This window comes from Oncorhynchus tshawytscha, linkage group LG01 (genome assembly GCF_018296145.1).
Source record: "Oncorhynchus tshawytscha isolate Ot180627B linkage group LG01, Otsh_v2.0, whole genome shotgun sequence".
NCBI lineage: Eukaryota > Metazoa > Chordata > Actinopteri > Salmoniformes > Salmonidae > Oncorhynchus > Oncorhynchus tshawytscha.
The window spans coordinates 78,247,559-78,274,315 of NC_056429.1; the positions used below are offsets into that span (position 1 = coordinate 78,247,559).

Sequence of the window (26,757 nt, forward strand, 5' to 3'; positions counted from 1 at the left end):
CTAAGCACACAGCCAATACAACGCAGGAGTGGCTTCTGGACAAGTCTCAATGTCCATGAGTGGACTTGAACCAGATCAAATATCTCTGGAGAGACCTGTAAATAGCTGTGCAGCGACAATCCCGATCCAACCTGAAGGAGCTTGAGATCTCCAAATACAGGTGTACTAAACTTGTAGCGTCATACCCAAGATGACTCGGCTGTAATTTCTGCCAAAGGTGCTTCAACAAAGTACTGAGGAAAGGTTCTGAATACTTATGTACTTAATTAAAAACTTTTTTTTTAACACATTGTCAAATGTCTATAAACCAGTTATTGCTTTGTCATTATGGGGCATTGTGTGTAGATTGAGGGGGGAAAAACAATTTAATCAATTTTAGAATAAGGCTGTAATGTGGAAAAAGTCAAGGGGTCTAAATACTTTCCAACTGCACTATATATGGGTTTAGTTCTGAAAAGCCGGCTTCTCTTGTGAACTTCAGACTTGTTTTCGGAGAGTGAGACTAAATGTTATGTGATGTAAGAGGCATGGTAATGTTGTGGTCATGACATGTAGCTCCAACAGGCTGTTCCTGTTTACTGCATTTTCTCTTTGACTGGAGCACAGGTGAAAGGACTCGCTATAGCTAGCAGCTCAATGTTGCTCTGTTCAGATTCAGTCAACCATGAGGCCATGCCCAGTTAGATGGCCTGCTCTAGGTATGATCTAAAAGGATGGGAGAGACCCACCCCCAGTCCTCCTGTCTGACTCTGTCCCCCTGTCTACCTGCCTGTGTGTCTGATGCATTGATACTGACACTCATTTATTTTTGAACACAGGCCTAATCAGTGCTCTATCCTCAGATGTTATCAGGTGGTGTCAGATAAGAGGTGCTTTTGGATGACTGACTGTGTTGAATTATTGTTGAAGAAGTGTCTTCCTATGGATGCCTCCCAAATGGCACCCTTTTCCTTATGCAGTGCCCTATGTGCCCTGGTCAAAAGTAGTACATTATATAGGGAATAGGATACCATTTGGGGACAACCTGTGTCTTCACTTGATACTGTAACTAGTCTACTGCTATAAGCACATATCTCTTCAAAGAAGGTCCTCTCTAGTGTGGACTAGACTGTCAGGCTGATTTGACTTGGATTTGCATCTTTCTGTAGTTAGAAATCAACTATCTGGGTGGTTATGCAAGATGACAGTGCAGATCTAAGTTCAAAGGTTTCACACAAACTCTTAATACTCAACACCAATAAAACACCCCAAAAATCTTCAAGTATGGGCTAAATGTTTGTTTGCCCTCTTGCCACTAGATATCCATCTCTTTCTTCACAATGATAGTCATAAACAACAGGACTTTAAACAACAGGACTTTAGAATTCCCCCAATGAGAACTGTAAGACATAGCCACGAGAGATGTGTGAAGCTAAGTTTGGTGTGTGTGTGTGGGCTCCAGTCCTGTCCCCTAGATCATGGGTTTTCAAACTGTTCTCTCCCATGTACCCCTGCCCTGATAAACTGGCAACTAATGGAACCACATCACATGTTAGCAAAAAAACCCAATTGCAAGTAAAAGTAATCAACATTTATTTAAAATTAATAGATTTTGGTAGGCCATTTCTTTATTTTGACTTCACCAAAGTTCATTGGTAGAGAAAGTGTAAACTAAACCGTCTTAGCTAAGAAAGGTATCTTGGCGGCGTAGAGAAAGAATTGCTTTTGTAAAGCAATTTTTCTGCATTTCTACACTTTCCCTTTGAGTTGAGAGAATGTTGCAGTTTTGAAGCTAATTTACAGCAATTCTACACAGTTTGGCATGGCTAATGCTGTGTTAAGCTCAAACATGACAATCAATGGCCCTAAAATGCAAGCTTTTTAAAAATTGACTGTCTAGCTTTTATTCAATTGTTAGTTCTCAAAGATGGTGCTGTTAATATATATTTATTTATTAGTTCAATGTCTTTTCTGCATGCTTTCTATCTGGTTTTGGTCATTTTAAGTTGACAGTGATAGTTTTTCCAACCTGAAAATTACCATGATGGCCTGCCTAAGAATCTTCTATACAGAGAGAACCCTGTAATTAAATCCAATGACTGTCATTTCCTCCATTTGGCATTGAAGCCCTTTATCTACTTCCCCAGAGTCGGATGAACAAGAACAGCTAGCATGCTAACGGTTCCTGTCGACTTCGTCATTGCGCTAACGCTAGTTAGCTTTTGGCTCATAAAACTACTTCTAACTTTCTTCATACTGGATAGAGACATAAAAATGATATCCACAATGGTATTCTGTTGCAGATAGCGACATTAATTTTTCACAAAAGAAATTGTTAAAAATATCCCAGTTTGAAGACACCATCCTGTGCAGAGCGATAGTTAGGAAGGTAGGGATAGAGATCTCTAGTGAGTCAGTGTTAACAATAACCTTTTGAGATGCAGGACAAAGGAATGTTTGACATCCGCTCCAGCTTTTACAGCCTTTCTACAGGTGACACACACTCTAGTATTATGAAGACACTCTGCCACAATAAGGGAAGTGAAGTCAGTCATTTTGACACAGCCCCCAATGCTTCCTGTTAGCAGTAGGCCTACTACTGTACCTGACTCAATAAGTGCTCTGTTCTGTGGTTTTACGCCCTGATGCTCAGTGCCTATGAGCAGACAGAGCGAATGAGAGCAAGAGAGAAGTGGGTGAAAGATGTGTTGCGATGTTACACCCCTGTTACTGGCTACAGGGTGGAAGTGTGAGAGTGATGTAGGCCCATGTGTACTAGTGCTTCCTTTTATATTTCCTATGTGTGGCACAAAGACTGCAAACAGCATCATTTTCAGTTGAAAGAAACCAATTAAAGCCTACAAAATGTATGGTAAACACAATGCAACCTAGAAGCTAAGTGGGGGAGCTTGCATAATGGTAGGGGAAAGACTATCTTTATCTTCACTCCGTACATCATAAACACAAAACTACTTGTCTTGTCTTCCTCTCACCTTATTCTGATATCTCATCGTATTTAAAGACTGTTTTGAAAGTGTGTGATTCTCCTTAGAGCATTACAGTAATGTAACACACTTCCTGACGTGGCTGGATGGTAGTTATATTCTCCTTTTTCAATAAAGCCTGTAGAGGAATAGAGGGCTATCTGGGTTTACTTTAGTCCGCTTCAGCAAACACTACTACAGTGTTTTCAGGACCAGGACAAATACTACAGAGTAATATTTTCCTGGAAATCTACCAAGTTTCAATACCGGGATGAATTCATATTTATAATTATATAGTATTTATATTTTATATGTATATGTAAATGTTTATATGTATATTTATATGTATTTATATACAGCAAAAATTGGAAATGCACTTTTTTAAAAAGCGTTTTAAAACCAAGATATGCTCACTATGCCAGGGTTCTCCCCAAAAGAGGGGCACTGTGTCACCTTGTAAGCTTAGCTGTGCCACTATTTTAAAGATTTCAGAGCAAACTAAACTGATAGAGTAACTATCATTACTAAACATTTTGATTGACAATAACATTATGAACAGCCTGTTGTGCAATTCGCAAATTCAGAGCGTTATGTTCCTCAATTAATTCCACGCATTTCAAGTAGTAGGCTATCGGCACAGCGTGCACTCAGGACGCACAGAGTGCACTCTGTGTATAGTGCTGTCTAATCATACAAACTTTGTAACGGCAGTCAAACAAAAGTCAAATGGACCAAATTTGCTAAGCTTACTAGATATTCAGTCATTATTTGGAGGTTATCTCCTAATTGAGTTAATGATACCAGATCAGCTCTTGAAAAAAACAGGGGTATTAAGAGAACTTGATATTTTCACAATTTAATCTTAACGGAGACCAACTCTGTTTTAAAAAATATATGTACATACAGTATCTACACTCATACCGTTTGTCGATCTCACACGTACTGGGCGTATGTTAATGTGTTCCCAGGACAGGCCTGGGATCCCAGTTATCCATGTTAATCCATATAGTGGACTACTTTTGACCAGAGCCCTATAGCAATATATAGGGAATAGGGTGCAATTTGGGACACCAAGAGACAGTCAAGTACTGCTGCTGGCTGGTTGACTGCATATGAGCTCAGTGCCCTGTTACTCTGCTATAAAGTGCATTGAAATTGAATGTGATCTTTAATAGACAAGCAGTTGTTTTTGGATGATTTTAGCTTTGTTTGAGCATTGCCATTTAAATCTGCACTTCTAGCATTACAAAAGTTCAAAGCAAACAGCTCAAATCATCCCCAAAACATCAATCCATTTACAACCGTTTGCCTATCAAAGATTGAGAGTCTTTGCTGTAGCTGTCTGAGGACACAACTCTCGGTGTTTAGAGTGCAGGTCTTTGCTGTGACAGCGGCTGGCTAGGGATCATAGGCTCAGGCCCCTTCGTCTCCCCAGGACAAAGCATCTTATTGTCAGACCCCCTGAGGATCGCCTGAGGCTGGAGCTGGGCGTGGTGACGGACACTAGCAGGATGTGTGGGGGGTGTAAAGTCCTTGTGGTGTGTAATTATAAGAGCCAGTGTTATTCTATCTTTCCTTGGGCAGAATTATTCTCTCAGCCAACATCAATGTCTGAGAGTCCCAGCAAGGACCTACACCAACAGTACCAACCTTAACCTGTCTATCTGCCAAACATGGTCATACTGACATAGTGAAGAGAATGATGAAAGAATGCGAGAGATGCACTATATATACAAAGGTATGTGGACACCCTTTCAAATGAGTGGATTTGACTATTTCAGGCACACCCGTTGCTGACAGGTGTATAAAATGGAGCACACAGCCATGCAATCTCCATAGACCAACATTGGCAGTAGAATGGCCTTACTGAGAGCTCAGTGATTTTCAAAGTGGCACCGTCATAGGATGCCACCTTTCGGGGTTGGGTTAATTGCGGAAGACACATTTCAGTTAAAGGCATTCAGTTGTACAACTGACAAGGTATCCTTGTTTTCCCTTTCCAACAAGTCAGTTTGTCAAATTTCTGTCCAGCAAGAGCTGTCCCAGTCAACTGTAATTGCTGTTATTGTGATGTGGAAATGTCTAGGAGCAAAAACGGCTCAGCTGAGAAGTGGTAGGTCACCCAATATCACAGAACAGGACCACCGAGTGCTGAAGCGCGTAGTTTGTAAAAATCATCTGTCCTCCATTGCAACACTCCCTACCGAGTTCCAAACTGCCTCTGGAAGCAACGTCAGCACAATAACTGTTCATTGGGAGATTCATGAAATGGGTTTCTGTGGCCGAGAAGCCGCACACAAGCCTAAGATCACCATGTGCAATGCCAAGCGTCGGCTGGGGTGGTGTAAAGCTCGCCGCCATTGGACTCTGGAGCAGTGGAAACGCCTTCTCTGGAGTGATGAATCACGCTTCACCATCTGGCAGTCTGATGGACGAATCTGGGTTTGGTGGATGCCAGGAGAACTCTACCTGCCCGACTGCATAGTGCTAACTGGAAAGTTGGAGGAATAATGGTCTGGGGCTGTTTTTCATGTTTCGGGCTAGGCCCCTTAGTTCCAGTGAAGGGAAATCTTAACGCTACAGCATACATTGACATTCTAGATGATTTTGTGCTTCCAACTTTGTGGCAACAGTTGAGGAAGCCCATTCCTGTCTCAGCATGACAATGCACCCGTGCACAAAGCAAGTTCCATACAGAAATGGTTTGTCAAGATCGGTGTGGATGAACTGCACAGCATATACCCATCAAATACCTTTTGTGATGAATTGGAATGCCGACTGCGAGCCAGGCCTAATCGCCCAACATCAGTGCCCGACCTCACTAATGATCTTGTGACTGCTGCAGGGACTTGCTTCCATTCAATGTTCCAACAACTGGTGGAAAGCCTTCCCAGAAGAGTGGAGGTTGTTTATAGCAGGAAAGGGGGGACCAAGTTCATATTAATGCCTGTGATTTTGGAATGAGATTATTGACTAGCAGGTGTCTACATACTTGTCTACAACAGTTTGCAGTTCTCCCAGGGTCAGCTCGATGAGTTGAAACAGGAGAACGGCAAGATTATAGCAATTGGTAAGTCATTTCTGTGTGTGTGAATCCATGATAACAATGACGGATAAATCAGACTCGAGGGACAATCAAGGCGAAACAACAGGGTTCTGGACGGAAATGCAGAATCTCCACATGAGACCTGAACTGAGTCTGAGGACAAAGTGAGGGAAATTACCTCTGATAACTTGAAGATTGACCATAGGAAGATTTGAGGTGGAACGCGCCCACATGACTGGAAAACCCACTACCGGCCCAGCCCAACAGTGGTCTAGTTCCTGAGGTTCAAGGACAAGGTAGCTGTTCTGGAAAGAGCCAAGAACTTGAGAGGAACGTATATCTTCCTCAACACGGACTATCCTGAAGCTGTGCGCCAGAAGAAGAAAGAACTTTTCCCAGCCATGAAAGGAGCCAGAACGCGTGGGGACATTGCTTACATCCGCTATGAGGCTCATTGTCCACCCTCCCTCCCAGAAGCCTGGAAGGGATGAGGGAGCCAAGCCTATGGGTTCATAGCTTCAACCCCGCAACACACACACCAATTGATTAATGGACTGCTGAATGTATATATTTTCTCTTGCTTTGTTTGCTCTTTTCCGTATGTCTATCTCTAATAAGCTACCCAGGAAAGGCTGAGCCTTAGAAATAAGTTTCATGAAATAAATAACATGTTAACATCAGATAACCGCAGTAGCAATACAATGATATAACATCTATAGAAGAGACAGAAATACTTATGGTGTTGTTGCTCTATATGGTCACACACGTGATTAGCGGATGTTATTGTGGGTGTAGTGAAATGCTTGTGCTTCTAGCTCCGACAGTGCAGTAATATCTAACAAATTACACAACATATACACACAACTAAGTAGGAGTGAATTAAAACTTTATACATATAGACGAGCGACGTCAGAGCGGAACAGACTAAGAATAGAATACAGTATATACATGAGATGAGTAATGCCAGATATGTATTCAGAGCCATATTCCTGTAATGCTGAGAGAATATCCTGTGTTATTGAAGTGTTGTGGTTGCAGGTTCACTTGGCACATCTAAAGCCTCTATTTTTGGGGGTGTTGCTACATGCCACCAAGTGCTTGATAATGTATGTTATGTAAACGGAGGTCTGCTTTCTTGGGGACGTGAATATTGACTGGTTTTCATCAAGCTGTCCTCTCCAGAGGAATCTTCTCACTGTATCACTGTAACTAGTACTTGCAATCTGGTTCAGGTTATTCATTAACCTACCAGGGTGTTTACAAACACTACAGGAACAAGATCATCCACATGTATCGATCACATTTTTATAAATACTGTAGATCTTTGTTCTAAAGCTGTATCCTTACCCAATATACTGCAGTGGCTATATCCAGGAAAGACACAGTTCTGAAAGCTGGGCCTAAAATGGTATATAAGAGATCATACCAATGATTTTGCTGTGACACTCATGTGGATGACAATAAAAATGTGTTTATGAAATTGCTTATTCCAATTAATAATAAACATGCACCTGTTAAGAAGCTGTTAAGGCTCAATGGATTGATGAGGAATTGAAAAACTGTATAGTTGAACAAGATTGCCCTAAAGGAGTGGCTAATAAGTCTGGCTGCACATCTGACTGGCTGACTTCCTGCAAATTGAGAAATTGTGACTAAACTCAACAAAAATAAAACTATTTTGAAGCCAAGATCAATGATGGAACAAAAACTTGAGTACTTTTAAAATTAAATTATGGGAATAAAGACATTCAACTCCGTCTTTCATTGAATCAGATGGCTTATTCATCGCAACCATTTGTTGCCAATTATTTTAATGATTACTTCATTGGCAAACTTAGGGAGGAAATGCTAACAACGAACAGTGAGCTGTCGTATTCATGCATTAGAAGAAAGAAAATGAAAGAAAAGCTTTGCAAGTTTGAATTTTGTGAAGTTAGTGTGGGAGAGATGTAAAAATGTATCGGTCAATAATGACAAACCTCCCAGCATTGAGAACTTAGATGAAAAGCTACTGAGGATGGAAGCTGACTGTAGGCACTCATATCGGTCATATCTAATTAATCTGACCACTTCTAATAAGAATGTGGTCAGATGAAGCAGATGCTAAGCTACAGGACTGTTTTGCTAGCACAGACTGGAATATGTTCCGGGATACTTCCGATGGCATTGAGGAGTACACCACATCAGTCACTGGCTTCATCAGTAAGTTCATAGATGATGTCGTCCCCATGGTGACCGTATGTGCATACCCCAACCAGAAGCCATGGATTAGAAGCAACATCCGCACTGAGCTAAAGGGTAGAGCTACCACTTTCAAGGAGTGGGTCTCTAACCTGGAAGCTTATAAGAAATCCTGCTATATCTTCCGACAAACCATCAAACAGGCAAAGCGTCAATACAGAACTAAGATCAAAGCGTACTACACCGGCTCTGACACTCGTCGGATGTGGCAGGGCTTGCAAACTATTACAGACTACAAAGGGAAGCACAGCTGAGCGCTGCCCAGTGACACGAGCCTACCAGGCGAGCTAAATAACTTCTATGCTCACTTCGAGGCAAGTAACACTGAAACATGCATGAGAACATCAGCTGTTCCGGATGACTGTGTGATCATACTCTCTGTGGCCGACGTGAGTAAGACCTTTAAACAGGTCAACATTCACAAGGCCGAGGGCCATACATATTACCAGGACGTGTACTCTGAGCATGCGCTGACCAACTAGCAAGTGTCTTCACTGACATTTTCAAACTGTCCCTGACTGAGTCTGTAATACCAACATGTTTCAAACAGACCACTATAGTCCCTGTGCCCAAGAACACAAAGGTAACCTGCCTAAATGACTACCGACACATAGTACTCATGTCTGTAGCCATGAAGTGCATTGAAAGGCTGGTCATGGCTCACAACACCATTAACCCAGAAACACTAGACCCATTCCAATTTGCATACCACCCCAACAGAGCCACAGATGATGCAATCTCTATTGCACTCAACATTGCCCTTTCCCACCTGGACAGAAGGAACACCTATGAGAATGCTAATCATTGACTACAGCTCAGCGTTCAGCACCATAGTGCCCTCAAAGCTCATCACTAAGCTAAGACCCTGGGACTAAACACCCCCCTCTGCAACTGGATCCTGGACTTCCTTATGGGCAGCCCCCAGGTTGTAAGGTTCGGTAACAACACATCCGCCACGCTGATCCTCAACATGGGGGCCCCTTAGGGGTGCGTGCGTAGTCCCCTCCTGTACTCCCTGTTGACTCATGACTGCATGGCCAGGTACAACTCCAACACCAGCATCAAATTTGCTCATGACACAACTGTGGTAGGCCTGATCACCAACAATGATGAGACCGCCTATAGGAAGGAGGTCCAAGACCTGGCAGTGTGGTGCCAGAACAACAACCTCTCCCTCAACATGATCAAGACAAAGGAGATTGTGGAATACAGGAAAAAGAGGACCAAGCACGCCCCCATTCTCATCGACGTGGCTGCAATGGAGACAATTGAGAGCTTCAAGTTCCTTGGTGTCCACATCACCAACAACCTATTATGGTCCAAACACACTAAGACAGTTGTGAAGAGGGCACGACAAAACCTATTCATTGACTACAGCTCAGCGTTCAACACCATAGTACCCTCAAAGCTTATCACCAAGCTAAGGACCCTGGGACTAAACACCTCCCTCTGCAACTGGATCCTGGACTTCCTGACCGACCTCGTCCTCTGCGTCGCTTCCTTTTGCGAATAATCGGGATGTCTGCCCTGTGGGGTGTTTGGAGAATATCTTGTGAGTCCTGCTTGTTGTTGCTGAAGAAGTCTTTGTCTAATCCGAGGTGAGTGATCGCTGTCCTGATATCCAAAAGCTATTTTCTACCGTAAGATACGGTTGCAGGAACATGATGTACAAAATCATTTACAAATATTTGGAAAAAACACCACATAATAGCACAATTGGTTAGGAGACCGTAAAACGGCGGCCATCTCCTCCGGCACCATTTCTACTTTGACTCTCTTCTGGTACCCCCTGTATATAGCCTAGCTATTGCTATTGTTATTTTACTGCTGCTGTTTAATTATTTGTTACTTAACACATTTTTAAGTTAACCAACAATGCTTTAAGTAACTTTTTTTTAAAGTAAGAATTTCACTATACTGTTGTATTCGGTGCATGTGACAAATAACATTTTGATTTGATTTATTTTTAGTCTGAGTCGAGAAAAGTTTTTGTCCTCAGGCCTAGAGGGAACCCAAAGTAATTATATTACCCAAGAGTGGTAAAGCGGCCTTTACTGGTTCTATCAGCAGACCTATAAGCTTGCTGCCAGCTCTTAGCAAACTGTTGGGAAAAACTTGCAGTCCTCATGACATCTGCAGTCCTCATGCCTCCTTGCAGCATGCCTAAGGCATGTTCACGCAGATGAGCAGGGACCCTGGGCATCATTCTTTTGGTGTTTTTCCAGAGTCTGTAGAAAGGCCTCTTTTAGTGTCCTAAGTTTTCATAACTGTGACCTTAATTGCCTACCATCTGTAAGCTGTTAGTGTCTTAACGACCGTTCCACAGGTGCATGTTCATTAATTGTTTATGATTCATGGGAAACCATGTTTAAACCCTTTACAATGAAGATCTGTGAAGTTATTTGGATTTTTACTAATTGTCTTTGAACGACAGGGTCCTGAAATGTTTTCATTTTTTGCTGAGTTTATAAAAATACAATTTATTTGCAGGATCCATGTCCTGACTTTCAAGAATGGCTGAATTGTTTAGCCTTTTCTGGTTGGCTGGATGCAAGTTTCACCATCTAATTATTTCAGATCTACAGGAGTGCAAATTTCACCATGGCCCATGACAATACCGAGGGCATACAGGCTATACAGGCTATACAGGCTATCGCCAAGGTATTAATGCACAATTGGCCTAAAATGGGTAATGTAAACACTTCAACTACTTCATTTTTATTTGACATTGTTACTTCTTCACAGAAACCTACATTTTTTTTTAGGTGTGACGTCATTACCTCCATCTGTTTTTATCGACAGAAGTTTCTAAAATGGAAATGCACCGCAACAGGCAATTGTCACATCTGTTTTCTATGCAAACTGTCTAAATGTCTTCAAAAAATTAATAGAAACATGGCTACTGTTTCACTTTTTAAATGTGATCACGCCCCTGTAAAGAGAATGTTGTGAACATTGTTAACAAACTTTTCTGATATTAGTGAAATCAAGCAACAATATTATTTTCATGGATATATCCAATTACATTTCTATAGAAAAGCTATGAAAACAGAGGAACACTGAGCATTTGCTGCCCTTCCAGCTGTATAGTTTGTAGCTGTAGTTAGCTAAATGAGATTAGTTACTCAGCCTGCATAGGAACCATTTAAAAAAAAAAGCATAGCAACCAATGTTTTCGCACAGATTAAAGTATTTTGTTTTTTGTCCTCAAATGGAAGGTTTAAAGCTGCTATTTAACCTTTTGGGCTATTTGACGAAATTCACATAGAATGTGAGTTATAGCTCAGTGATTCTCAATGATAGCAAGTCTTAGAAGCGGGAGATCTGTTCTGTGTGGTATTTCTATACTTCCTGTTTTAAATTTAGTTTGTCTGACTCTCAGTTTTGTACACCAGCTTCAAACAGTTGAAAATACATTATTTTTGGTTATTGAATAGGTGCTGTACAACACAGCGGTTTAGATGTAAAGTACAATGATTCTCTACACTATATGTTTTGTCACAAACTGAAATTAGGCAAACTAGGAAATGGAGGAGCGATTTCTGCATTTTGCACTTTAATTTTTGTTTGTTTTAAATAGTATGAATTTACTTATCAAACATGCAGAAAGCATTACAGGCATCAGGAGCAAATGTAAATGAAGTGAAAGTGCCGCTTTTGATTGGACAGTGAGTTTGAGGCGTTGTTCTTGATCTGTTTCACATTGAGGAGGCTCTAAGGATGCTCTTAGCCCATGGCTAAGGTGCAGTGTGAACATGCCTGTTGTGTATTTGATCTCCTGCTGTGTGTCTTGGGCTGATTCTCTCTATAGTGGTGGTGGTAGTAGTAACTGGATTAAAGAGCTCACATTGCCTTCAGGTGTCCATTTCAAACACCTTTCCAGAAACCATGCTGCTAAGAGATTTTAGATGGCTCTCGGTGCTTTCTTCTGCGTTTTGTGTACTGTGTGTACACCAGCAAACTGTGTCTCCCACACATTCAAAATCTTGTTTGTTTGACATCATTGCTGTTGAAATGACAGTCTGGGATATGAGGTTTTCCGGGCCTCCACCCATTCTATTGTGAGTTCTAATAATTTATCATTCAGTACTGAAGCTGTCATTCTGTCCATGTTGATTTTCCTCAACAGTCAATGATTATGAAGCCACGTGTGAATCAATAAAACATAAAATAATGACCTTCCATATTCATCCCAGGCAAACTGTCTCCATTTCATATATACTGAGTTTATTTTCTACAAGTGTACAAGTATTCTACAGCAAGGAGACGCCCAACATGGGTGGCCGATCAGGATGCAAAGGTTGCTCTTAAGTGTTGGTAACAGAGAATCATTAACAGGTGACTAACAATAACAGCTCTAATCTCTAGAACAACCCTCTTTATCAGTAAATGGGAGGAGGGACGCTTCATTTTTATTAGGACTCATGATGTTCTCCACTATTGCTTATATATCCTCTGGTCATAAAATGTCTCCAACTTTCCATTGTCTGTTCTTTTAGGTAAGACTGAAATGGAATTTATCATTACTACAGGATCCTCTAAGATGTCGCTAATAACCAGGGTGTTTTTGTTTCACAACGTTTTGTCCTCTATCTGACTACCTGTCTTCCCTTGCTATTCCCATTTTTAATGTTTAGCCGTATATATTTAAAGAATTCGGCGATCTTTGTTTGGGATTTAGAAATCTAATTGATGCCATATTGGCACCAAAAGTTCAAAGATGAACTGTATTGTAGTCTGGTTCTGAGAATGTTTGCCATAGAGAGGGTTTGGTTGGTGCCAACATGGAGGTTAGGTTTCCAACCTCTCTCTGGCCCTGGTATTGATGACCTTATTCCCCTTTCTGCTGCTACACAGTAGAATCTCCTATGTAGCGGTTATCCTGTCTCTAGTTGGATTAAATGCTTAACCCAGCGTATGGCCACTCCTGGATTAGCCCGTTATACTAAACATCAGTCAGTGTCCAGTGCTCAGCTAGACACTCCTGGAAGCCTTGTCACTCACGTGAGACAGAGTTTAACATACATGCTGTACTGTGTGGACTATTTGCATTGACCCCCACACACTTTACACTGCTGCTTCTTGTGGTTTATTATCTATGCATGGATACTTTACCCCCATCTACAGTTGCAGTCGGAAGTTTACATACACTTCGATTGGAGTCATTAAAACTCGTTTTTCAACCACCCCACATTTCTTGTTAACAAACTATAGTTTTGGAAAGTCGGTTAGGTCATTTACTTTGTGCATGACACAAGTCATTTTTCCAACAATTGTTTACAGACAGATTATTTCACTTATAATTCAGTGTATCACAATTCCAGTGGGTCAAAAGTTTACATACACTAAGTTGACTGTGCCTTTAAACAGCTTGGAAAATTTCAGAAAATGATGTCATGGCTTTAGAAGCTTCTGATAGGCTAATTGACATTTGAGTCAATTGGAGGTGTACTGTGGATGTATTTCAAGGCTTACCTTCAAACTCACTGCATCTTTGCTTGACATCATAGGGAAATCAAAATAAATCAGCCACAACCTCAGGAGAAAAAATTGTAGATCTCCACAAGTATGGTTCATCCTAGAGATAACCGTACTTTGGTGCGAAAAGTGCAAATCAATTCCAGAACAACAGCAAAGGACCCTGTGGGGGAAACGGGGTACAAAAGTATCTATATCCACAGTAAAAAGAGCCCTATATTGACATAACCTGAAAGGCCGATCAGCAAGGAAGAAGCCACTGCTCCAAAACCGCCATAAAGCCAGACTACGGTTTGCAACTGCACATGGGGACAAAGATCGTACTTTTTGGAGAAATGTCCTCTGGTCTGATGAAACAAATTAGACCTGTTTGGCCATAATGACCATTTATGTTTTGAAGGAAAAAGGGGGAGGCTTGCAAGCCGAAGACCACCATCCCAACCATGAAGCACGGGGGTGGCAACATCATGTTGTGGGGGTGCATTGCTGCAGGAGGGACTGGTGCACTTCACAAAATAGATGGCATCATTAGGAAGGACAATTATGTGGATATATTGAAGCAACATCTCAAGACATCAGTCAGCAAGTTAAAAGCTTGGTCGCAAATGGGTCTTCCAAATGGACAATGACCCCATGCATACTTCCAAAGTTGTGGAAAATGGGCTTAAGGACAACAGTCAAGGTATTGGAGTGGCCATCACAAAGCCCTGACCTCAATCCTACAGAAAATGTGTGGGCAGAACTGAAAAAGCGTGTGCGAGTAAGTTACAGCTCTGTCAGGGGTGAATTTTGGCCCATTCATCAACTTATTGTGGAAAGTTTGTGGAAGGCTACCCGACACGTTTGACCCAAGTTAAACTATTTAAAGGCAATGCTACCAAATACACTCAATTAGTATGTAAACTTCTGACCCACTGGGAATATGATGAAAGAAATAAAAAGCTGAAATCATTCTCTGTACTATTATTCTGACATTTCACATTCTTAACATGAAGTTGTGATCCTAACTGACCTAAAACGGGGAATGTTTACTAGGATTAAATGTCAGGAATTGTGAAACTGAGTTTAAATGTATTTGGCTAAGGTGTATGTAAACTTCTGACTTCAACTGCACATATTACCTTGACTAACCTATACCCCTTTACTTGGTACCCCCTGTATATAGCCTCTTTTATTGTTACTTGGAAAAAATATTTACTAATATAATTTAAAAAAAACGTAACTGCATTGTTGGTTAAGAGCTTGTAAGTAAGCATTTCACGGTAAGGTACATGTTGTATTGGGCGTATGTGACAAATAAAATGTAGATTTGATAGTATGTAGAAGCAAGTACTGTATATAGCTTGGAGCAACTATAGTATTCTTAGAGTAAAACTGCACTATGCTTGCTTGGTCAGTGACTACTATCAGCAGTTGGTCCAATATTGTTAATGTCTATTTTCCTTGCTAGCTGTCTCTGTTCCTCATTTCCACTAATAAAACACAGGGTGATGTTTTCCTTTTCCCAGATCCCTCTCTGTGGCGTCAACCTGTCATGGAATGTTCCCTCTGTTCTTTAGTACATTGAGAACACAAACTTTGCTTCTTGGTCTTTGGATGGTTGCTGAATGCTACAACACTCTGTCTCTGGATATTTGTCACACTAATGGTGTTCTAACCTGATTTTTAAGATCTCCATTTCATGTCAACTGTTGCTTTCTCATTTGGAGTTGTTGGGTGCTTATTTTTTTCTTTGCTAATCACAATCTATTTCTTGAGGAATACGTCTCTGAGTGACAAGATGGGATATGTCTGCTTGGCGAGATCTGCTCACTCCATGTAACAGCGTAGATGTGCTGAACTAGACATTCTCTCTCATCGATCTGTGTCCTTAACTAGATCTGTTTTCCATGTCTGTCCGCAGGAATCGAAGGCAGAGCTGCGTCCTCGTCTGTGCTCGCTGAAGAAGGGTGCGACGGGCTATGGCTTCAACCTGCACAGTGAGAAGTCTAAACCAGGCCAGTACATCAGGGCTGTGGACGAGGACTCTCCTGCGGACAAGGCTGGCCTCAAACCCCAGGACAAGATATTACAGGTACGTTTTTACTGTACATTTTCCTTCACACACACACACAAAAACAGCAAATCTGTACATTATGTTTTTATAAACCCAACTACTTAGCAGCAGTCCTCTTCTCCCTATCTCTAGGCCAGATTAGGAATGCAGAGCAATATTCTTCTGGTACGGTCTGTACCGGGGGGGTTGCCTGACTGGTGGGAACGTGGCTTGTGCTAGAGGAGGAATGTGTGTTGTAATCCCATTACATCAGTGGCAGAGTGGTCAAATCAAAATCTCATTTTATTGGTCACATATTTTGCAGATGTTATAACAGGTGCAGCGAAATGCTTGTTTCTAGCTCCAATAGTGCAGTAATACCACACAATATACAGAAATCCCCCCCCCCCCAAATAAAAAAATTAAGAAATATCAGAATGCGCAATGTCATATTCCGGAATATAAATATCTATTTAATGTTGTGTATGGGCCGTATATCAATAGAAAGGTGTGTGTGTGTGTACAGCAGTAGTTATCTAGGGTGAGCTTAGACTAGAATACAGTATGTATTGAAGTGGGTGAAACACTATGTAAACATAATTAAAGTGACCTATGTCTATACGGCAGCAGTCTCTAAGGTGCAGGTTTGAGTAACCGGAAGGTAGCCGGCTAGTGACAGTGACTAAAGTTCAGGGCAGGGTACTGGGCAGAGGCTGGCTAGTGGTGACTATTTAACAGTCTGATGGCCTGGAAATGGAAGCTGTTTTTTTTCAGTCTCTCAGTAATAGCGATCAGTACTGGGATTAGGCAATGCACTACTGGGAAGTGTGTGAGAGTGAGGTAAAAATAGAGGGAAAGTAAGGGAGAAAGGGTTATACAAGGCCTGTGGTGTTTGTGTGTGAAGGGGAAACAGTCTTTTGTCCTTGGCCTTTTTTATTCTGTTTCGGGCTCTTGGTCCTCATGTTGTAATACTACCAGTTAATCCACTAACCGTGTCTCTGACCTGCATTACACTCCAGTTACACTGACTTCAAACGGTGTGTAACAAAGGTCACGGCTTTACGTCTAATGCTTTACACTAACCAGGGACATGTTGGTGAGCTACCATTCTCACGTATGGTAATACACACACATGGAAGAATGGGATCAGGGAGAGGGTGTATAATGGCTCTGTTGTTTGATCAAATTGTGGGAGTCTGTGAGAGATTCCAGATGGTATTTTCTCCCGCTGGAGTTCGACAGGCAGTCCTCCGTCTTGTGGCAGAGCATAGTTCCTACAGCACCCAGAACTGTTTAGTTCAGTTTAAACCTCCGTGGGAGGACTGGACTGTGTTATAGTCCCTAACCACTACACCACCCACAGCATGGCTGCATTCACATCAAGTCTATTGTCTCACTGTTCTGGATGTACTGGACAGCTGTACTTTGATAACATCATTCTTTCCTCTTCTCTCCCCAACCCCCAGGTTAACAGTATGTCAGTAGTAGGGATGCAGCACAGTGAGGTGGTAGCAGCCATTAAGGCCGGGGGAGATGAGACCAGTCTACTGGTGGTGGATCGTGAGGCAGAGGCTTTCTTCAACAGCTGTGACATCATTCCTACTGAGGCCCACCTCACAGGTACACATGCATACACACTATTTAATTGAAAAACAAGACAGACGCGGGCGGGCGGGACGGACACGCGGGCGGGACGGACGGGCGGACACGCAGGCAAACATGCGGATGGACATGCAGGCAGGCACACCTCTCTCTCTGTGTGTGTGTGTGTAACACATACATACATACAGTGGGGCAAAAAAGTATTTAGTCAGCCACCAATTGTGCAAGTTCTCCCACTTAAAAAGATGAGAGGCCTGTAATTTTCATCATAGGTACACTTCAACTATGACAGACAAAATGAGAAAGAAAATCACATTGTAGGATTTTTAATGAATTTATTTGCAAATTATGGTGGAAAATAAGTATTTGCTCAACTACAAACAAGCAAGATTTCTGGCTCTCACAGACCTGTAACTTCTTCTTTAAGAGGCTCCTCTGTCCTCCACTCATTACCTGTATTAATGGCTCCTGTTTGAACTTGTTATCAGTATAAAAGACACCTGTCCACAATCTCAAACAGTCACACTCCAAACTCTACTATGGCCAAGACCAAAGAGCTGTCAAAGGACACCAGACACAAAATTGTAGACCTGCACCAGGCTGGGAAGACTGAATCTGCAATAGGTAAGCAGCTTGGTTTGAAAAAATCAACTGTGGGAGCAATTATTAGGAAATGGAAGACATAATCTCCCTCGATCTGGGGCTCCACGCAAGATCTCTCCCCGTGGGGTCAAAATGATCACAAGAACGGTGAGCAAAAATCCCAGAACCACACGGGGGGACCTAGTGAATGACCAAAGAGAGCTGGGACCAAAGAAACAAAGCCTACCATCAGTAACACACTACGCCGCCAGGGACTCAAATCCTGCAGTGCCAGACATGTCCCCCTGCTTAAGCCAGTACATGTCCAGGAAGTACATGAAGTTTGCTAGAAAGCATTTGGATGATCCAGAAGAAGATTGGGAGAATGTCATATGGTCAGATGAAACCAAAATATAACTTTTTGGTAAAAATTCAACTCGTCGTGTTTGGAGGACAAAGAATGCTGAGTTGCATCCAAAGAACACCATACCTACTGTGAAGCATGGGGGTGGGAACATCATGCTTTGGGGCTGTTTTTCTGCAAAGGGACCAGGACGACTGATCAGTGTAAAGGAAAGAATGAATGGGGCCATGTATCGTGAGATTTTGAGTGAAAACCTCCTTCCATCAGCAAGGGCATTGTAGATGAAACGTGGCTGTGTCTTTCAGCATGACAATGATCCCAAACACACCGCCCGGGCAACGAAGGAGTGGCTTCGTAAGAAGCATTTCAAGGTCCTGGAGTGGCCTAGCCAGTCTCCAGATCTCAACCCCATAGAAAATCTTTGGAGGGAGTTGAAAGTCCGTGTTGCCCAGCAACAGCCCCAAAACATCACTGCTCTAGAGGAGATCTGCATGGAGGAATGGGCCAAAATACCAGCAACAGTGTGTGAAAACCTTGTGAAGACTTACAGAAAACGTTTGACCTCTGTCATTGCCAACAAAGGGTATATAACCAAGTATTGAGAAACTTTTGTTATTGACCAAATACTTATTTTCCACCATAATTTGCAAATAAATTAATTAAAAATCCTACAATGTGATTTTCTGGATTTATTTCCCTCATTTTGTCTGTCATAGTTGTGTGTACCTATGATGATACATTACAGGCCTCATCTTTTTAAGTGGGAGAACTTGCACAATTGGTGGCTGACCAAATACCTTTTTGCCCCACTGTACATACACACATACACACAGAGTTATTCACAGACAGAGCAGCCTTGTTGAAGTTAATGATTAAACTGAAGTTTGGGTGGAGGACTAGCTGGCTGCCATCAGAACTAGAACAAGCCAACAGCCTTCTCTTTAAAGATGAAGTCATTGCAACCGTATCCAGTGACAGCTGTGGTGTGGAGGAAGCAAAGGGCTCTAAAGATCCGGGACAGAGGAGTCAAACCCTTTATTCAGATATCTAATTTCCACAGTATTTATTAGTCCGTTTAGTCAACAATACCACTGACCTGATACAGGAGTGAAGGGAGGATTGTGGTTCCAAATAAGGCGTTTATCTGCCGTTTGTGTCTCCATTCCTTATTAACAATGTCAATAAAACCAAATATTGTCCCACTGTTTCCTCTAGGACCTCTTCCTGAACCTGTGTCGGATGGAGGAGCAGAAGAGGAGGTGAGGAGGACTGTGTATGTGGTGTGAGGGCAAATCCGCTCGCCTTGTCTGTCTCGCTCGCTCACTCTCTCTTTCCCGAACACTCACATATTTCAGAGCTTTAATTATTTAATTGGTAAATCAGAAACTTAATAAGTCTTTGGCGAGATAAGATGGGTGTGTGATGACAGTAGGATCATCCACTATAATCATACCTCATTGAGAGCAGAGGGGCTGAATGTAGGGACACTAAGGCTGTGTCACAAATGGTACTCTATCTCCTTAAAAGGGTACTACTTTTGACCAGAGCCCATTTAGTCTCTGATTAAAAGCACACTATTACTTTATAGGTAATAGGGTGCCATTTGGGACAAAGCAGCCATGACACCTGGGAACAAGCGTAGGGGATTGGTAGCGATGACATCAGTGGTGGATATAGTGAGCCAGTGTGCTCTCTCTGCCCAGCCCTGAGGCACCATGGGATTGGGAGCCTCTATAATTCCTGAAGCCTACTGGTAATTCTGTTAATGAGATGAGATGGACGAGAGCTAGTCAGATAATTAGCCATCTTGCTCACTCCTACTCACACTGACTCAGAGCTATAAAGCTGAGAGTAGAGAGCAAAAGCACGTAGCATATCTGAGTAAGTGCTGGTAAAGTCAATATTCAGCAGCAAATAAGACTGCACACAGTGATCAGTGTTGTCAGAACCATTTGATTGAATCACAGGTTACTGTGAGTAGGGCACTGCATGATGAATCCTGACCCCTTGTGGCCGCTGGTGATTGGTGTGATTTCAATGTACTGGAATGTGTGTTTCATAGTTGTGTTTATCTGGAGTGTGTGTGATGCAGGTGAACGTTAATGTGTGATTGTCTGTACAGGTGAAGGATAACGTGTGTTTCTAATGTGTGTGTGTGTGTGTGTGTGTCCCTATCTCTACAGGTGGGGGTAAAGCCTAAGGTGTCCGTCAGTTCGTCTACATCCAGCGCTTCCTCCACTGGCTCACTACCAACAGCCACGGCCAGCACCCCTCCACCAGAGGTATGTGTGTGGACGTGTTTGTGTGTGTGTGGACGTGTTTGTGTGTGTGTGGACGTGTTTGTGTGTGTGTGGACGTGTTTGTTTGTGTGTGTGTGGACGTGTTTGTTTGTGTGTGTGTGGACGTGTTTGTTTGTGTGTGTGTGGACGTGTTTGTTTGTGTGTGTGTGGACGTGTTTGTGTGTGTGTGGACGTGTTTGTGTGTGTGTGGACGTGTTTGTGTGTGTGTGGACGTGTTTGTGTGTGTGTGGACGTGTTTGTGTGTGTGTGGACGTGTTTGTGTGTGTGTGTGTGGACGTGTTTGTGTGTGTGTGTGTGGACGTGTTTGTGTGTGTGTGTGTGGACGTGTTTGTGTGTGTGTGTGTGGACGTGTTTGTGTGTGTGTGTGTGGACGTGTTTGTGTGTTTGTGTGGACGTGTTTGTGTGTGTGTGGACGTGTTTGTGTGTGTGTGGACGTGTTTGTGTGTGTGTGGACGTGTTTGTGTGGACGTGTTTGTGTGGACGTGTTTGTGTGTGTGTGGACGTGTTTGTGTGTGTGTGTGGACGGACGTGTGTGTGGACGTGTGTGTGGACGTGTGTGTGTGTGTGTGTGGGCGTGTTTGTGTGTGTGTGTGTGTGGGCGTGTTTGTGTGTGTGTGGACGTGTTTGTGTGTGTGTGTGTTTGTGTGTGTGTGTGGACGTGTTTGTGTGTGTGTGTGTGTGGACGTGTTTGTGGACGTGTTTGTGGACGTGTTTGTGTGTGTGTGTGGACGTGTTTGTGTGTGTGTGTGGACGTGTTTGTGTGTGTGTGTGTGTGTGGACGTGTTTGTGTGTGTGTGTGGACGTGTTTGTGGACGTGTTGTGTGTGTGTGTGTGTGGACGTGTTTGTGTGTGTGCGTGTGGACGTGTTTGTGTGCGTGTGGACGTGTTTGTGTGCGTGTGGACGTGTTTGTGTGCGTGTGGACGTGTTTGTGTGCGTGTGGACGTGTTTGTGTGCGTGTGGACGTGTTTGTGTGCGTGTGGACGTGTTTGTGTGCGTGTGGACGTGTTTGTGTGCGTGTGGACGTGTTTGTGTGCGTGTGGACGTGTTTGTGTGCGTGTGGACGTGTTTGTGTGCGTGTGGACGTGTTTGTGTGCGTGTGGGACGTGTTTGTGTGGACGTGTTTGTGTGCGTGTGGACGTGTGTGCGTGTGGACGTGTGTGCGTGTGGACGTGTGTGCGTGTGGACGTGTGTGCGTGTGGACGTGTGTGCGTGTGGACGTGCGTGTGGACGTGTTTGTGTGCGTGTGGACGTGTGTGTGTGTGGACGTGTTTGTGTGCGTGTGGACGTGTTTGTGTGTGTGTGGACGTGTTTGTGTGCGTGTGGACGTGTTTGTGTGCGTGTGGGACGTGTTTGTGTGGACGTGCGTGTGGACGTGTGTGTGTGTGCGTGTGGACGTGTGTGTGTGTGCGTGTGGACGTGTGTGGACGTGCGTGTGGACGTGTGTGTGGACGTGTGTGTGTGGGCGTGTGTGTGGACGTGTGTGTGGACGTGTGTGTGGACGTGTGTGTGGACGTGTGTGTGGACGTGTGTGTGGACGTGTTTAACTATACTTGTAAGGGACCAGAAGTATCCACAGCAATAGTAAACAAACATTTGGCCAACTGGGAACATTTTGTTAGTCCCTACAAGATAGAATTATATTTCTAGGGGGTTTATGGTAAAGGTTAGAATTAGTGTTAAGTTTAGTGTTAGGAGCTAGGGTTACAGTTAAGGAAAATAGGATTTTGAATGGGACTGAATCGTGTCCCCACAAGACTGTCATTTATTTTTATTTAACCTTAATTTAGCTAGGCAAGTCAGTTAAGAACAAATTCTTATTTACAATGATGACCTAGGAACAGTGGGTTAACTGCCTTGTTCAGGGGCAGAACCACAGATTTTTACCTTGTCAGCTCGGGGATTCGATCGAGCAACCTTTCGGTTACTGGCCCAGCGCTCTAACCACTAGGCTACTCGTCCTCCGAAACACAACCCAACCAAGTCGCACTGCTTCTTAACACAGCGAGCATCCAACCCGGAAGCCAGCCGCACCAATGTGTCATAGGAAACACTGTGCACCTGGCGACCTTGGTTAGTGCGCACTGTGCACGGCCCGCCACAGGAGTCGCTGGTGCGCGATGAGACAAGGATATCCTTACCGGCCAAACCTTCCCTGACCCGGACGACGCTAGGCCAATTGTACGTCGCCCCACGGACCTCCCTGTCGCGGGTCAGTGGAACATCTAATGAGTAAATCTCTGTCTTCCTGTGCAGGCACAATTCCAGGTGGTTCCGGCTAAGGAGTCTGATGCAGGCCTAGCCCTCAGCATGTCTCTAGCCCAGGCCAAGGAGAGGGCTCACCAGAAACGTTCAGCCAAGAAAGTCCCTGCCATGGACTGGCGCAAGAGGAATGAACTCTTCAGTAACCTATAAACCACATATTTTCTTCCTCCTTTTTGTCTACCTTTTGCTCTCTCCAAACGCGCGCATACACACACACGTGAAAGTGTTATTGGTTGTGATTTCATGATTTTCATGTGTTAATTTTGAGGTTTCCACTTAAAAAAAAAAAAAAAGCCACTCCTAAATAAGAAACAATGTAATTAACAATTAGAAGCTGGAAAAACAATGTACAGTTGACCTCTAGAGTAAGATGATGACAAAATAAGAGATTATGGGCTGCAGGGAAAATGATAAAGGAATTAACATTGCTATAAAGTGTGTTGTCAGTCTTTTAATCTGCAATCTGGTTGGTTGGTGGTTGCAATGCTTCCTTATAAAATCATGAGCTAGCCAATAGCAAGCTGGAACTGATGGAGCTTGAAGATGAATCAGTCATCCACAAATCTTATTTCCTGAGACTTTCATGCTTTAGTACTTCTGACTAGATTAACGACAGACGATCTGTTGAATTCTTAGCAATACAAGACCATTGTTTAAGCATTTATCACCTAAGTGGTCTACACGTCTGTTTGGCAAATATTACTGAATTTGTTCAGGAATTGTATCATTCTAATGCTGACCGCTGGTTTACTTTGGTGTGATGTTTACTACCCTGTCTATTTGAAGACTTTGTCATGTCAATTCTGTTCTAAATGTGACGGTCATATGTGGTTCTAGATTTTTTAATCCAAAGTGAACCATTCTATCTCAGTGTAAAGTTTAAACATTCCTGGGTTAACAACCTGTCCAAACCGGAGTTCAATCACACCTATTGTAAAATTCTCAATTTTTTTCCCCTGCCATTGTCTCAATGTTTTAAAGAATGACATGAAAATATAGTGTTTCATGTTTCTTTCATTAGATTTGTACATAGTGAAATATGTCTTAAAGAAAGAAATCCTCAGTTTGTTTGTTTCTGAATAGACTCTTGGTTGAATGGAATGTTAGCCAACTGTACAGTGTATCAGTAATTTCCTACTTTGTGTCAGTTAACTCGGGTTCAGGGCGCCACTAGGCGCTATAGTATAGACCAGGGATCAACTCTGGTCCTGGAGAGCTACTGGGTGTGAAGGCTTTTGTACACTACACTGGTAGAAGGGCTGAGTTGTATTGATGAGGATGACCGCTTTAAATTTGGGATCAAACATGTCTTTTTGTCTATCTTCTTTAACCCTTTTTGTGTGTGTCTCACCATGCATTCTCTGTGGGATCTCAAAGGAAAACAACTGTTTTAGATTCTCCCTTTTTAATGGTTTAAACAGTAAACTGATGAGTAAGCAGGTGGGCGTGCATCACAAACAACACAGACCAATCAGCAAGTCAATAGCTAGTGCTCTAGAACAATGTTCTGACATTAGAATGAAGCCTAAAATAATAAACACTTTACAGTTCTTGCAATTCCTTTTAGTAAAGCGTCATTGTTGTACTTTATCACTAGTTAAGGTTAATGTTAATAAGGTTATGTACAGTAAGAGGTTTTAGGGCTCTATTCAATCCGTATTGCGGAAGTTCAGCAGTACAGCGTGATTTGAAATATTGCCGTTACATTTCAGAGTTAGTGCAGACTGCATTCACGGTAAACGCAGCATAGATCAGATCAATCAAAGTAACTTTTTAAATTTTTATCGCTTCAGCCCTAAGAATGAGTAATCATTCACCCAAATTACATAAATTAGCATTTATAGACAGTGGCCAGGCGAAGACGACTTTAATCATGTATTGTTGTCTTACCTTGTCCATAGACTGGTGTTTTACAGGGTAAGGAAAATGTAATTTGTGTGTGTGCACACCTACACACAGCTCTGGAAAAAATTAAGAGACCATTGCAAAAGGACTGGTTTTTCCAGCAGGACAATGCACCGTGCCACACAGCCAGGTCAATCAAGGTGTGGATGGAGGACCACCAGATCAAGACCCTGTCATGGCCAGCCCAATCTCCAGATCTGAACCCCATTAAAAACCTCTGGAATGTGATCAAGAGGAAGATGGATGGTCACAAGCCATCAAACAAAGCCGAGCTGCTTGAATTTTTTTGCGCCAGTAGTGGCATAAAGCCACCCAACATCAACGTGAAAGACTGGTGGAGAGCATGCCAAGACGCATGAAAGCTGCGATTGAAAATCAGGGTTATTCCATTTAATCTTGATTTCTGAGCCCTTCCTAAGTTAAAACATTATTGGATTGTTTAAAAATGAATATGAACCTATTTTCTTTGCGCTATTATTTTTTGTTATTTTGACCAGTTGTCATTTTCTGCAAATAAATGCTCTAAATGACATTGAGGGAATTTGGGAAAATGTTGTCAGAAGTTTATAGAATAAAACAAAAATGTAAATTTTACCCAAACACATACCTATAAATAGTCAAATCAGAGAAACTGATAATTTTGCAGTGGTCTCCTAATTTATTCCAGAGCTCATTTTATATATATATATATATATATATATATAATTACTGAACAAAAATATAAACGCAACATACGATTTCAAAGATTTACTGAGTTACAGTAAATGAGGAAATCAGTCAAAATAAATAATGCCCTAATCTATGGATTTCACATGACTGGGAATTCAGATATGCATCTGTTGGTCACAGATACCTTAAAAAAATGGGCCTCAGGATCTCATCACGGTATTTCTGTGCATTCAAATTGCCATCGATAAAATGCAATTGTGTTTGTCTGTAGCTTATGCCTTCCCATACCATAACCCCACCGCCACCATGGGGCACTCTGTTTACAATGTTGACATCAGCAAACCATACACGCGGTCAGCGGTTATGAGGCCGATTGGTCGTACTACCGAATTCTTGAACATGACGGAGGGGGCTTATGGTAGAGAAATTAACATTAAATTATCTGGCAACAGCTCTGGTGGACATTCCTGCAGTCAGCATGCCAATTGCATGCTCCCTCAACTTGAGACATCTGTGGCGTTATGTGATAAAACTGCACATTTGTGAGTGGCATTTTATTGTGCCCAACACAATGTGCACCTGTGTAATGATCATGCAGCTTAATCAGCTTCTTGATATGCCACACCTGTCAGGTGGATGGATTATCTTGGCAAAGGTGAAATGCTCAGTAACAGGAATGTATACAAATGTGTGCACCAAATTTAGTGTGCATGGAACATTTCTGGTGTCTTTTAATTCAGCTGATGAAACATAGGACCAATACTTTACATGTTGCGTTCTATATTTTTGTAAAGTGTATAATTGCAGTATTGATGGGTACTGTACTGTAGGATCTGAGTATACTGGCAATGTAATGCTTGAGTAAAAGTAACTATGTCTGTGTCCCAATTACAAAATGCCACCCTATTTCCAATGAAGTGCACTACTTTTGACCAGGGTCCTATGGGTTCTGGTCAAAAGTAGTGCACTAAATAGAAAATAGGGTGTCATTTGGGAGGCCCCCCTATCTGATGAAAGTAGTAAACACTGCATGAAGCAGAAGCAGCTACAGTTGAAGTCAGAACTCCTAGATACAATATTATCCTACTGTACAGTGCTAATCAAATGGCTACCTGGACTATTTGCATTGACCCCCCCCACACACACACTTTACACTGCTGCTACTTGCGTTTTATTATCTATGCATGGTCACTTTGGCCCCCCATCTACAGTTGAAGTCGGAAGTTTACATACACTCAGGTTGGAGTCATTAAAACTCGTATTTCAACCACTCCACAAATTTCTTGTTAACAAGCATTAGTTTGTCAGT

The 26,757-nt window shown here is 42.4% G+C and overlaps 1 protein-coding gene across 1 annotated transcript in view; it reads left to right on the plus strand.

The window, feature by feature from the left end:
• slc9a3r1a (SLC9A3 regulator 1a) overlaps positions 1–24,431 on the plus strand; it is a 37,768-nt gene extending 13,337 nt beyond the window's left edge. Inside the window, exons 2-6 of the mRNA XM_024431224.2 lie at positions 15,632–15,802; positions 17,230–17,383; positions 19,527–19,570; positions 20,495–20,593; positions 22,866–24,431. Coding sequence (XP_024286992.1) covers positions 15,632–15,802; positions 17,230–17,383; positions 19,527–19,570; positions 20,495–20,593; positions 22,866–23,024 — 627 coding nt within the window. The 3' untranslated portion in view covers positions 23,025–24,431. The remainder of the gene's footprint in view (positions 1–15,631; positions 15,803–17,229; positions 17,384–19,526; positions 19,571–20,494; positions 20,594–22,865) is intronic.
• The last annotated feature ends 2,326 nt before the right edge of the window (positions 24,432–26,757 follow it).